The sequence below is a fragment of the Chrysoperla carnea genome, chromosome 2 (genome assembly GCF_905475395.1).
Source record: "Chrysoperla carnea chromosome 2, inChrCarn1.1, whole genome shotgun sequence".
In the NCBI taxonomy this organism is placed as follows: Eukaryota; Metazoa; Arthropoda; class Insecta; order Neuroptera; family Chrysopidae; genus Chrysoperla; species Chrysoperla carnea.
The window spans coordinates 79,489,913-79,505,228 of NC_058338.1; the positions used below are offsets into that span (position 1 = coordinate 79,489,913).

The following is a 15,316-nucleotide window of genomic DNA, read 5'->3' on the forward strand; positions in this document are numbered from 1 at the left end:
TAAGGGATAAATTTGTTGTGTCTGCAACAAAGGAACCACACAAGATGATTTGATTTTTTTAAATTAAATTGCACAAAATATTTTGTAAAAAATGTTTGCACCACCGAAACGTAAATCGAAAAGTTCGAAAGATAAAGAAAAAAGTAGTAAACATGAACGAGGTGGTAGTGCAAAACGAATTGAAGTTTCCGAAAAAGTGGTATTTAAAACAGAGACTGAAACGGATAAGAAAAAATTAACACGAAATGCAAGCGCAACATCGGCAACAGAAGTGGTGGTTTCGGATGATAATTTCAATTCAAAAGTTAATAATCCGTTGTCAAGGGATATATCAATTGAAGGACAGGTGCCATTGGATACACAAATTGAAAGAGGTAAATATTATTGTTTTTATTTATTTTTTTTAAATGTTTAAATATAAGAATCAACACTAATTTAGTTCATAGAACATTTATTTGAAACCTAAATTATGGATTAATTGTCTCTTTTGAATCCATTGTAATATTTTGTGGTTTGAATTCATTTTAATATTTTTATACAGTGGGGTCGCATTTAAAATGAAGACACCCACATATTTTCGTTATTTAGAGGAATACCGATTTGAATTTTTGCACATACAAGGTGATGGTCATACAGGGTGATGGGTCACATGTTTTAAGATACTTAACCGAAATCTGAACTTTAAACTCATTCGATTACAAATTCACAAATAAGACCAATTCTTAATATTTTGCTTAGCATTAGAGATATCGAAAAAAATTATTAGAAAAAGTTGCTACAAATATTTTTTATAGCCATATACCGATTTTTATGAAAAAATGTTGTTTTAATTTTTTCATAATTTTGGTCTATACTCAAAACTATTACAGATGAATCCAATTTCTGTATTTTTTCAGAATATTTCTTCTAGGGTCAAAATTACCCTAGAGGCGAAAACTTTATTTCGTAATTTCATAAATTTCTGAAAAAAAGTTTTTTTTTTTTTGGTGACTTTCTCGAATTTTTAAAAGGAATTGGAAAAACTATTTCAATCTAGAGTACTTTGTTGTAAAAAATTAAAAAATCGAGTTCCTATGATGATTGGGGGAATTTCTTAGAAATCAAATCATCTAGATTTTTGACAAACTGATCATTCATTCGTAAAATCAACCAGATTTGCATTTTTTGCAATTTAGGACAAAAAACATCTAAATTCGACACATTTACAACTTTAATGAATATTTTTCGAGATATTTCCAAAATCGTTTCGAAATTGAAAGCATTTCGAACTGGGTTTTATGTAATATTACAAAAACTCCCATTCAATCGTTAATATAATCAGGGTTTTTGTATTTTTTGGGTCAAAATTACCCGATACATCAAGTTTCATAAACTCCGAAATAAAAACTTTTTTTTTTTGTGATTTTGTCGAAGGAGTAGTTACATCTTTTAAAAAAATTGCAGAAACTTGGTGTAAGTTTTTGGTCCCCAATATGAATAAAAACAATTTTCTAGAGTAATTTTGACCCAAAAAAGTGCAAAAATCGGATCCATTTGGTAGTTCGACATTACTTCGAAATTGTTACAAAAAATCATATTCGAACAGAAGTTGGCGAATCCTGGAGCAAGTGATCAAAAGGTTTAGTGTGAGTAAGCAAAAAAATTCTAATTTTGTGCTTACTTTGTAACGAACAAGTTAAACAATCCAGAACTGAAAAGTTTGATTTTCGAAAAGTAGAATACAAACTTTGAGGTATTCACTTCAATACTTTCTCCCACTGATTAATTATTAAAAAATATATTTACAATTTTTTGCTAAATAAAATTATACCTTGCTATATTCGAGACTATTATTAAACATACTGTATACGAATCAATATGGGAAATAAGCAGTTGAGAAAATGACCGTGTTTTTTTTTATTATATATTGCGTGTTTGGTAACTAAATTGTTGCTTAGCAATATAATTATTTCATAAAAAATTAACCTAATAATAATTCGCGATTGCATCTACAAAGTATTACGACGATTTTATCTATCACACTGTATTTTAAACGCAACAGACGTAAACAATATCAATTTTGAAATAGTTGCTTAGAAACTTTAAATGACAATAAATTCATACTTGTACAATATTAATTTTTTTTGGTAAGTAGTTTTCATTTTAACCCCCAACTAAAAAGGGAGGATTAATGTTTAATCAGTATATGTATCTATGTATCTGTATGCGGCATCGTAGCATCCTAAACGGATGAATCGATTTTGATTATGTTTTGTTTGAAAGATTTTCTTGAAACATAGCTAAGAACACTCTCGATCAAATAACTTTTCAAACAAAACAAAAACCAAAATCGGTTCATTCGTTTCGGATCTAAGATTAGCCGTTTCGGATCTAAGCCTATTTCCTATGAAGATTAAAAAAAACCGGTAGATGGCAACACTAGGGGGGGGTAGTCTGTTACAAATATATCCTGCCATTTAGAGGATCTTTTTTAATCTTCGGAGATATAGAGAAATAACATTATTTCTATGGTTTCCATGCCTTAGCGTTAAATAGCCTTAGCTTAAATATTAAGGAAATTGATTATTAAGATTTGAAAAATCCACAAGTGTATAATTTCCACAACCGTAACTAGCTTATATGAAATGGGGTGCCTATGAAACCGACGTCGTAACCTAAATTTATGTATTATTTTCTGATTTATTAACAATAATTTTATTTTTCAGGAATAATGAATTTATTAGAACAGGAAATAGCAAGAGTTGATAAAAAACAATACCCACCACGGCCACAAAGTTTAAGCTTTTATGAAGATGAATTCGGGGGTGATGATACCGATTTAAGTGGACAATTACAAGCATTAAGTCCGGCTGAAAAACAATCGATTGTAAATCGTACAAAAAATAATTTTATGACAATAAATGCAAATGTTGATATCAATTCACCAGATGTCCATAATAAAAATGATCAACATGGTGGAACATCTTCAAAACGGAATAGTGACGATTATAATTTGAGTAATAGCCGTGAAAAAATTGTATCCGATCAGAAAAAATTGAAAAAACATCAACGTAAAAATAAGAAAGATGACACTAATGGCGCTGGTTCGTCAAGTGTTAAAAAATCTAAAAAACGTAATCAAAGTTTTTTCAATGAAGCATATCAACCAAAAACTGATATAACCATGGCTTTGGAAGATTTACAAGACGATGTGTTTGAAGGTAGTTACCATGACAATTTCATGTCTATTATTTTTTAGATTAAAATTAGCTTTCTAATGGACACTAGATGATCCGGTGAACTTCGTTTCACCTAAAATTTATTTGATTATAACTTTTGATAAGCGATTAATCTTAATTAACTTGCAGCTTCCAAGTCATTAATAGCTATGCTGTGCTTGAATCCGCCAGCGCTGAACATAAACTTTACTTTTATCTTTGGTTTGAGCCTTCGAATACATAAATAGACATGCTATGCTAAACATAAACTTTACTTTTATCATATTGGTCAGTGAGACGTTTTTCGGACTGGCTTGGATCTTTAACCACGGAGCTCACCGCGCTTAGATGCAGCTAAAGTTCACTAATAGCTACATTATGACTGGCCCCGCTAAGTCCCTCGCTAGATACAAATTCCACCTCTAGGTCAATTAGACGACTTTCGGTCCCAGAGCTCGCTACGGTCGCCATTCTCATACTGAATTACCAATTTTTACAAATATTTTAGCAAATGTTATAATTATAATAAAAATAAATAATAAAAAGGCAACAACAAGCAGTTTCTGCCATTCAAGTACTGACTGTGGCAAATGTTGCTTAACTTCAGTGAGCAGGCATGATGTTGATGTTTTCGATTTTTCAGCTATTCTTTCGAATTTTTGTGTATTTTCTTTCACACAAATATTTTCTTGAAAATAAAAAAGAGTAAATGCAGCCGCTATGAAGTGAAGCATGGACAAATATATGTAGCAATTGGATTAATGCTTAGAATGTTTAGCGTCGGTCAAAGAAATGTTAAAATCTTCGGTCATACCATTTTTGTAATACGATCCACACAAAGGAAATTAAAATAAATCAATTTTATCTCAGTTTATTTTTTAATAAAAACAAATGCGGAATATTAATTTATACTCAAAATATATATTTAATGAATAAATTGAAATGTCTACACGTTTTAATGTTGAAATGAGTCCTTAAAAATATGATTTTCAAAACATAAATATTTTCGTAGGTCCTGCACCAATTCACGGTTACAATTATGGCGATTCACCAAAATCACCACAATATGGAGGAATATCACCTCCATTGGACATACCAACCAAAATATATATAGGACATAATCAATTATCATCATCAAATGATAATTCAAATCGAGCAAAACCGGTGAATCCTCCATTAAGTCTTGGAGATAAACAATTTTCGGAAAGGTATGTTAAAACAACATCATTCAATATTTTCTGCCTGAATGGTTTGGACGTAAATTACTTACTGGCTCGCAAATAACTAGTTTCCTGAGTCTTGTGATTTAATACAAGGCTACAACAAATGATATTGTCACATTTTAAGGCCTTACAGCTACAACCAATCGAAAAATATTAGAAAACTAAAGCCAATACTACCGTGCAGCATGCGTTTTGAAGCACAATGAACGAATTCTTCAACCTACCCAGACAATTCAATGAAGCTCAAAGCGACCAAATATTGCAGTTGAAAAAGCCAGTCTTCTCATACTGCAACATACAATTTTTTAACCACCGAATCAAAAAAAGGGGTGTTTGACCGTTGTGTGTGTCTGTCTGTGGGGTCATAGGCGCTACGGATGAACCGATTTGGTTTTTTTTGTTTCGTTTGAAAGTTAATTCAAAGGGGGGGGGGGTGTTTTTAGCTATGTTTCAAGTGCGAGTTTAGGGTTCTGTACTCGAAACAACTAAAAAATAGGTATTAATCCTCAAAATCGGTTCAGTTTGGAGAAGGCACTAAGAAAAAAGGTAATGCAAAGCATTCTTAGATACGTTTCAAGTGCAAGTTTAGAGAAGGCTATAAGGAAAAGCGTAATTTAATGGAGATTGTTTTTAGAAACGTTTCACGTACGAGCTTAGGGTTCTGTATCCGAAAAATTTCTCGGGGGTTTTTTAAATTTTGTAAATTTTACTTGTCAAACTATTATTACTACTGATGATTCCCAAGGAAACGTGTAACATTGGTACAAATAATGAGCTTTATAGCCTTGCAACAATGAGGATTAAAAATGCGATCAATCTTGTAGCAACCCTTCCGATATCTTGATTCATTTTAAAGACTAATATTAATTTTTCATTTAATGTTTCAGCACACCGGATTTAATACCATTGGACATTGCCATATTCCTACAAAGAATTTGGATGCCATTCTCAACATTTTGCCATGGCCTGCTGGCGGGCGTGGCTTTAATGAATTTAATGATGTTATATGTATTTAAACCAATTGATCATGAAGATTTTATAATGGCATGCATTGAACTCTCAGAATATTACAAAACATTATTCTTTATCTTATGTATAATATGTATTGTTTCTGTATTCGATCGGTACGTTTTATTTTGCTAAATGTTTTTCATTGTTTTATCATTTCACCCGATTGCAGCTATAACCATTAGTTTGTTGGTTCATTCACATGTATTGGCAGGAATCTTTATCAAATCAATAATTTTATTTATTGGAGTTCAGAATTTTAGGCCTCATGTTATGTCTTTTAAAAGTGTAAGTTTCCACTACACGTTTCCATGTTGTTGTAGGTGGCGTCTGCTAATTTTAGAATTCCATTCAGGCCTTTGTAAGGATTATTCTGCGGTGCTTTTCTCAGTGCTTGGCTCCGTATAACTGTAATTTATATTTTTTAGTGTTTATTCTTTCTGTTAGCAGTTTTTATATGATATCTATATTCTATATATTTTACGATATAAAAGAAAATGATTTTTTAATTTTCCGATACATTGATTTATTTTAAATTGAATTTTCTAATTCCCCATCGAAATTTCCACCGCAGTTGAAACTATAAGACTCTTTTGTGAGGTAACGTACCTTTTTTTAAAGACTGCTTTCATTGCATTCTCAGCCTCCAGAACACTTAGATGTATTCTTGGGATAAATTAAAATATATCATCTAAAGGTAATTCAAAATATTCCAAATCTCTTAAGTACCCTTGGATTTCCTATTGGAAAAATCTCAAATGACGTCAGTCAGTCATAATCAGGCATAAATCTTAAATAAGCAGCAGTGGTCTATATAAAAACGAGACCAACTAAGTTCATTCTTCATTAGAACAATTTTGTTCCAAATTACTATGGTTTCTTAATATCCATCTATTTATTCAAAGCCTGTTGAAATCCAGTTTAAGCCTGTAATCGTAGTTCTGTTTCAATACTCCGGTTGTGGCATATCAAAATGATTTTCCCCAATACTTTACAAAATATATATTCGAATTACTTTTCTCTATATTTCGCTTATCCTGGGAAACGCAATTTTATCGTTTTTCCTTCCAATGTTAATTAAATGATTCATGTTTAAATTTTCGTTATTAAATTGATTTGATTGTTTTTCAGGTATGATTTAGCACATTTAAATATGAAACATGTTACTGATTTATGGATTTATCGAAAAAGTTGTATAGTAATTGTTATTTATTTGGCAACATTAATATGCTTTTTATCAGAAACCAACAGAAATGGATATTATCAATTGATTAGTGAAAAAACAGTACGCGTTATCAAGGTAATTTCATAAATATTTTAAAAACTAATTCGCACGGGATATACCCAATGCCCAATGTAGTTATTAGCTTTCGCCGAACGTTGAATTATACCCCGTTGTGAAATGTACAGCAAAACAGCATTAATTATGGACAATCCTACTGAGAATCTTTTTTATAGGTCACTTTAGACATAGAATATTATACAGATGTACGGCTTCGTCATAATTATAGGAATACTAGCTTGATTCCCGCCCGTGTCACTGGCCTTAAAAGTACAAAACACCGCTTTATAGCCTCCACCTCTCTTGATGTGTACAATTTTCAATTTTGTTAAATCTAAAATATTCATAATTCATTGAGTATATCAGAAAAGTTGGCCATGAATGTCAGATTAAATTTTATTTATTTTTTATTTGTTAATAAATCTATATATTATAAATTATAGCTCATGTGTTATTCTGAAGTATGAGCTATATTGCTGTACAGTTTCATTAAAAATCATTCTCTAGTTTTAGCGTGAAAGCGTAGCAAACAAACACCCTTACTTTCGCATTTACAATATATAGAGATAGAGATATTGTTAGTTCGAATTTAGAGATTCTTGTTGGGGGAGGGTGTTTCGATCCTCAAAACCTGTTTACGAGTTACGTTAATATTTTCTGATTCCTTTTGCAGCATGACGGTGTCCTTCTCCATTCAATGTGGACATCAATTGGTGCAATACTTGGATGGTTCATATTATCATGTTCCAAATATGATGATCTATTACGCATTCATTTAGATAACATATCAACCAAATATAGTAATAATGAATCAAATAAAAATGTCAAATAGATTAAAAATATAATAATTGTTCTGCGCCATCTTGTGTTTGTTTTCTAGCAACATATCTTTGACCAAAGCAAATCATATAATGTCATATTAATTATTATTATTAAAAATTATATAAAACGTTTTAATTGAGAAAAAATATTTAAAAATAATTATCTATAAATATATAAATGTTGAATATATATAATATTTAATATATATTTATTTTTTTATAAGTTTAATTTCGTTTCGAACATATTTTGTTTAAAAAAAAAAAAAAACTTTGTACATTATACTAAAAAATACTTCCTCTTCGTATGCTAACTATTAACTATATTAACATACTAGGTACTAAAAAAATTATTATTTTTAAAATCCTTTAAAATTGTATCTATTTCCATATATGTTTAAAAATTGTACTATTTATACAAAAATATTTAAAAACAAATTTATATTTACTTCTAAATAAATTACTTTTTAAGTGTGTAGCAAAGAATATCACGCACAGTCAAAAAGAAAACAGTTTTTTTATTGAACATTCGTCTTATAAGTGATCAAAGATGGTATATTTCATGGAATATTTTAAGTTTATTTAAAAAAAATTACAAAAATAAAATAAATAACTTTTTGTACAGTTGAGAAATAGAAAAAGAAAAGATTACGTACTTTTATCCTCACGCAAGACGTTATATTTCTTTAAATGACATTTCGTTTATCGAGTAACTTCATGGTTTTAAAATATTATAGCTAACTTCAACATGTAGTTTGTGCGTCACCCTGTGCGCGCGCATTATAAAAATTCACTTTCATAATTTTATTACCCCGACGGGCCTGAAAAAGTATAACTTCAAAAGATATTTTGTTGACATTAGGTAATATTATTATACCATGTATATGAAATATACATAGTATATTAAGTTTAGTCCAAAGTTTGTAACGCTTAAAAATATTGATGCTACGAAAAAAATTTTGGCTTAGGTGTTCATAGAATCACCTAATTAGTCCATTTCCGTATGTCTGTCTGTCTGTCGTCTGTCGCCTGTCGTCTATCCGTCTGTCATCACGATTACTCAAAAACGAAAAGAGATATCAAGCTGAAATTTTTATAGTGTGCTTAAGACGTAAAAAGTGAGGTCGAGTTCGTAGGAGCAACATAGGTCAATTGGGTCTTGGGTCCGTAGGACTCGTCTTGTAAACCGTTAGAGATAGAACAAATGTTTAAATGTGAAAAATGTTCCTTATAAAAAATAAACAACTTTTGTTTGAATCGTTTTTTTTTTTTTTCAATTTGATAACAAAAAGGTGCTAAAACTGTACAAAAATTCTTGAAATTGTGTCTTAATTCATAAATTGGAAACATTTTAAAACTAGGCCACAGACTTATGTAATTTGTATAAGTCCGAGTGTTACGATGAATCCACACACAAAGCGATGGGCGAAATGTACAAGCGGAGAGATATGCGATTAGCAACTGAATCATAATTTAATTCAGTTCTATTCTCTTGTCGTACTTTGTCCATCGCCTTTTGTATGAGACCATGGACAAAGAAGTAAAATTTGTTTGTTTAAATCTAATGTAAAAAAAAATAGCCATCAGTGATAGGTGCTCCATGTTTAGTCAAAGTTGATATATATATTATGATTATTAAAAGTGGTAGCAAGTTATATTTTGTTTCTCTCTTTAATATATTTCAAATACTTTGACCAAAAATGGTAATTTAATTGTTTTTCGACTATTTCTATGATTTTTTTCTAGAGGTAATTGTGCGTAATATTCTTTGCAAAGAAGTTCATTCAATAAGATGGGGTAGTTGGCTGTATTTAGTTAACTGCGTTTTTTCTCAGTCTGCCTTTCATAAATCTTGAGTGCGCCATATACAATTTAATGTAACGTCACATAGCCAATATAACCAGCGGACGATCAAGATACATACATACATACCGGTCAAACACATAACGTTTTGATTTGAGCGAAGAAGTGAATCAACATTTAGACAGGAACGCACAAGAGAATAATAATAAATTACTATCTATTGATACTGGTATATTTTCATTTGCTAGGAATACAATTTGGTATAGATCCCGTAAGATTTATCCATAAGAGGGCAAGATAAATATATGATTTCAAAGTCATACAATACGATTCAAACGAGGTAATCAATTAATTGCCAAATGTAGTTTTTAGTCATTGAGTGTACCTAATACTAACTTTGAATCTGGCCCAAGTCCGTAGATATAATCTATTTTTGAAAACATGAATATTTTCGCATCGCCACCATCTTTTATCTAAACGAAAAGGAACTTAATCATATCGAATATATTCTTAGTACCGTCATAGAAGTCAATTGTACAATGTTGCCGCTTGTACAATTCTGCATTAAGTTAAACATTAATCGAAAAGTAATCTTTGTTTACTATGTTTTTTTTTTCGTAAACTGAATGGTCAATTAAATCCTATTTCGGCTCAAAGCATCCATAATTTGTTTATTTTCATACATCTACTTTTGTTTGTTGCAAAGTTACTTTCTTAAAGCAAAAAACGCGAAGTAAAAATGTTCAAAAGAATGTCTTCTAAATAGTATGGTTTTCTATCCTTTATGTGTTACGTATCGAAAACTTTAAAAATTGATAGCAGCTAACAGAAACGATCAATGGTTCTACAATTTTTTCACGAGTTTAAGTCGTTGAAAACTACCTTTTTGGAATATTTGGTGCAAAAATACTTTCAGTGCCATGTTATGTTTCTTTAAACACCAGCATATCTTCCCCTACCCACTACTCTATCAAAGAACTTCAAATCCTATTATGTTAGTGAAATAATGAAAATACTTAAATTGATGAATATGTCAAAGATGATTTTATATTGCAGAGAATAAAGATATTTCACTTCGGAAAAATTCCCGGAAAGCTGAATTTTTGCATGAACCTTCGATTTGTTGCTCCCAACAAAATCTCAAAAGTCCCTAGTTCATATATAAAAAAAAATTTGAAATTGATCGTCCAATCTTTTTGTAGTGCTTGTTTCATTTACTAAAGTAAATAAATTAAATTAAAGTAATTGTATGTTATTTGAAAGAAATTTCCTAATATACAAATTTGATAACAACGATTTTTTCGATAACAGTAACCGTTAATGAAATATTCACATTTAGTGATCTTTGATCGATGGGGACTTTTGTGATTTTGTTTAGACCCACAAATAGAAGGTCCATGTAAAAATTCAGCTTTCCGGGAATTTTTCCGAAGTTCAATCTTTTTTATTGTTTATTCCCTGGATTATTAATGCATAAAAAAATAAAAGCTGTAAAGACAAAGCTTACAATTATTTAAACAAAATAAATAGTGTTATTAACATACAATTCTTTTTTTAAACTTCAATCTTTAAACACAATTTAGAAATCTTCTAGTCTTCTTGACTATCGAAGTATAGAGAGGAGTTAATATTGCCGAACTTAAAGAATCGTACGAAATTTCCAATCGACAATACTTTATATACAATTTTCTTTTCGATAGCCAGAAATTTATACAACACTATTTATTTATAAAAATTATTTTGTATATTAATTCTTCTAGGAAATTTTTTAAAACCTAGTCATTTGGAAAAATAATGTATTTATTTAGATTTTTATGTTATTTTTTTAAAAGTATAGCTGAAAATATAATTTTCGATGTCTAAAGCCTTTTTGTGTTTTTTTTTCTTTATTCATAAAATTTCAGAATATTGAGTCACCTAAAGTATTCATTGTCATTGTCATTGTATGGAAAAGCAAAAGGTCTATCGTTCGCAGTTTTTGTAAAAAGGTGGTTTTTTGTACCCGAGTCAAATGCAACACGAATTTCATATATACCTACATTATCGCGACTACTTGTGTAGTTAGTTCAGTGGCTATTGTGGATTATACAGTATGTCTTTATTATACCATGTATATTAAATATACCAAGGTATACTAAGTTTAGTCCCAAGTTTGTAACGCTTAAAAATATTGATGCTACATAATTTTGGTATAGGTGATCATAAAATCACCTAATTAGTCCATTTCCGGTTGTCTGTCTTTCTGTCTGCCCGGCTGTCAACACGATTACTCAAAAACGAAAAGAGATACCGATGGGTCTTGAGTCCGTAGGACCCATCTTGAAAACACTTAAAGATAGAACAAAAGTTTAAATGTAAAAAATGCTCCTTATAAAAAATTAAACACATTTTGTTTGAAACAATTTTTCGTAAACAATACTGTTACTCACGAGTATGCGCAAATTGTATAGTATGTATTATATGGTTATATCAGTTATATACGTGTTATATGTTTGAATCTATTTGAAATCAGTCCATGTTCAGTCCATTTTGTAGAAAAATGAACCCTTTTTATTTGATTTATTAGATTTTTTTTTTTTTTGAAAAGTGCCTTGGTTTTGGGAAATAATTTTAAAACGGAAAAACAATTTCGAGTAAAACTTGTCACTCCTTTTTTGTCTAAACTGTATGGTTTGCGAAAACATTTTTCGAACAAAAAATGTTACTTTTGTTATCAATAACAAATTTTTAATTTAAAGTGTTCATATATCGATTATAGTTATGGAGTAGAGTGAGCTTTTCATTGAGCTTGAAAACTTAGGTCAAGTTTAATGCCTGCATAAGATGTGCGCCTCCACATTTAACATTTTTTGGTTGAAACATTATTATCGATTCCATACAGATCGTTTTGTTCATATTTTGTTACAGGAAATAAATTAATTCGAATCAATATAATTGTTAAAATATTTATTTTATTTGGTAAAATTTTAACACAAATATACAACTATTTACAATTAATTTTCCAACTATTAGTTTACAATATTTCAAAATGAAAATGTTTAACAACAATTCACTTTAATTAAATGGAGAAAACTAAACTATTAATATACTAAGAAAATTAAGTAAACATTTTTGGTAATAAAAAATTTAGAATCCAATTATTGGTATAATTTTATTCGCTATCCAAGCACGGAATCAGGGCAAGGTAGGGTAATCGGGTTAATTGCCGTAATTGTAATTGGATAAAAACCACCCAGAAAAATTTCTTGGGTTAAAATTACTAAACAGGCTAAATTTCATCGAATTTAGACACAAAATTTGTTTTATGACTTTCTTGCTTTTTTCAAAGGGAATTTACAGTTATCATGATATCGCCTACAAACTTTTACGAAGGACGGTATTCCGGACTTATTTCGGTTGATATTTTTATCCCGGTAAAATGTATGGTTCCCGTGGGATAGATTCGTTTTAATTTTTCATTGAACAAAGGATCGACATGATTTTGGGTAGTGGTAGTTTAGGGGTCAGAAATTGTCCTAGGCTAATTTTTATCCCGGAAAAGTGCACGGTTCTATAGGGATAGCATACAGACACTGTGTTATTTAAAGAGTTTTGTAAAAGTTCGTGAAATAGATTCTTCGCATTTTTCTCAAGAAGGCTTGATTAATTTACACAGTAACGATAAAAAATGTTTAAATCGCGGATAACACCGCGGACTGCAGCTAGCAGTAAACAATATAATTTATAATTGCATATTTTGAAAAGCTAATAAATATTATTTCTAGCATTCGAGATAATAATTAAAATTCTTAGCTTGGTTAATTTTTTTGTACATTAGTAATTTTACTGTTAAATATTTATTATATACTCTTCGATTCGAGTCATAATTATTTTTTTAAATAAAATATGGATAATTTTTTTAAATTATCTTATTTTTTCAATTTATTTTTTATTTTAAATAAATATTAAATTATTTTTTTCCATTTATAATAAATATACTATTTATAACAAAAATAAATAAATTTTAGGCACCGGTGAAGGTCCGATATTTGCGCGCTCTTAAAATAACAATTATTGCGTAGAAAACACCTAGAAAGAAAGCTTTAAGAACATAGCTCCCAAGAAAATAAATTTATAAATATGTTCAATTTTGATTTTCCTTTTGATGTTGAAATCTATTATTACCTAATCAATGAAATTAGATGAAAAGTAGGAGTAAAAATTCTCGACATTTAGCCTAATTTTTATCACCTAGAAACCTGCCAACAAGTTTAAAATGGTGAATAAAAAGATACTACCATTAAAAATATAGCTCGTATTTTGAATTCGGATCTTGAACTCGTCTTGGATTCGGAATGATGTCTAGAAAAATGTATCGGAAGCGTTTTTTAGCTCATAAAAAATTGTATAAGTTATAAACAATTAAAAATGAAAAAAAGGTATAGTTTTTTGCCAATATTTCATAAACAAGACATTATTCCGAATCCAACAAGCTATCGCACATATTTTTAAGAGCAGTATCTCTATTTTTCACCATTTTCAACTTGTCGACTAGACTATACACTGTTTAGTTATAACTAGTAAAAATACTACATGTTTTGATATCAAAAATCACTTTCATTCTAACAAAAAATTCTACTTTCGCGATAGTTTTGATTAAAAATAGTAAAGATTATCAAAAGTCACATATTTTCAGAATAAATTTTTTAAATTAATGGTAGTAAAATTATCATTGCTATATAATAAAACGTCCGGTCTCTACAAAAATTTAATGATACTTTTAGAATAAAAATCAAACTTTAATAGCTAAAATATACAATTTTATTACTTCAAGTAATATTCAAACTTTTTTCACGTTCAAAAAACATACAGGAATGTAGTGTACTCAAGCTTTCAAAATGATTAAAAGAAAGCTTATTTTCTTGGGAACGTCTGTAAGGTATACATACTGTGTCCAAAAATTAAGGTGACATTTGAATTTAAACGGCGCGCGTTTGTTGTGCATTATAAATTCCTTCCGTGCTGCCAAACAGCCAACAAGGAATATTATTTGAATGTTATGCGTCATTTGCGTAACGCTATCCGCCTAAAAAGGTCGGAATTTTGGAAAGACAATTCATGGTTTTTACACCACGATAATGCACCATCCCATACTGCACTCATAATTCGTGATCATTTCGTCAAAAACTCAACTCATATCATTCCGCAGCCACCGTATTCACCTGATCTGGCGCCGTGCGACTTCTGGCTGTTCAGCAAGCTCAAAAGACCGCTCCGGGGACACCGTTTTGATACGATAGAGGAGATTCAAGTCGCAGCGAAGACGGAACTGAAGGCAATCCTGGAAAGTGACTGCAACCAGTGTTTCGAAGATAGGAAATATCCGTTGGCATAAGTGCACTGCATCGGCAGGGGATTACTTTGAAGGGGATGAAATTGATTTTGAAGAATAAATAAAGAATTTTCAAAAGAAATACAATGTCACCTTATTTTTGGGCACAGTATATCTAAACAAAAATTCGTTTAGAATTTTTAGAATCTTATAAATAAATAAATTCAAATATTTGTAATTTCTCAATAAAACTAATTTTTTGCAGAATTTTATTAAAAAACGAGTATAAAATGTATCAAATTGTGCAATAATCAACAAAAATTATTTCACATTTATTTGCAATTCTAACAAGATTTCAGAATTAATACAAAATAAATATTTTTTTATGTAAAATACTTCTGATATAATTTGTAAATTTTTCAAACAAAATTTAAGTGCACTTACAATATTTAATTATTTTTTAATATTTTTTTAATAAATTTAACTTTTTTTAATTTAATTTTCTACAATATTTACAAAAATTATCAAATAAAATTTTTTTTCTGCTTTTTACAGTTTGATTATTCACTATAAATAATTTGTGATCAAAAAAATTAAACTAATCTAAATGAAAAAAGAGGAAATATCCAATTATCCTTCTTATAAGATCCAAAAGATTGGTTTAATTTTTTTAA

General features: G+C 29.5%; 1 protein-coding gene across 1 annotated transcript; it reads left to right on the plus strand.

The window, feature by feature from the left end:
* Positions 1-7,620, plus strand: LOC123291962. The gene is made up of 6 exons (XM_044872443.1): positions 1-374; positions 2,706-3,200; positions 4,210-4,405; positions 5,308-5,544; positions 6,560-6,728; positions 7,384-7,620. The coding sequence occupies exons 1-6, from the start codon at positions 92-94 to the stop codon at positions 7,540-7,542; spliced, it is 1,539 nt and encodes a 512-aa protein (XP_044728378.1). The 5' UTR covers positions 1-91; the 3' UTR covers positions 7,543-7,620.
* Positions 7,621-15,316: the final 7,696 nt, after the last annotated feature.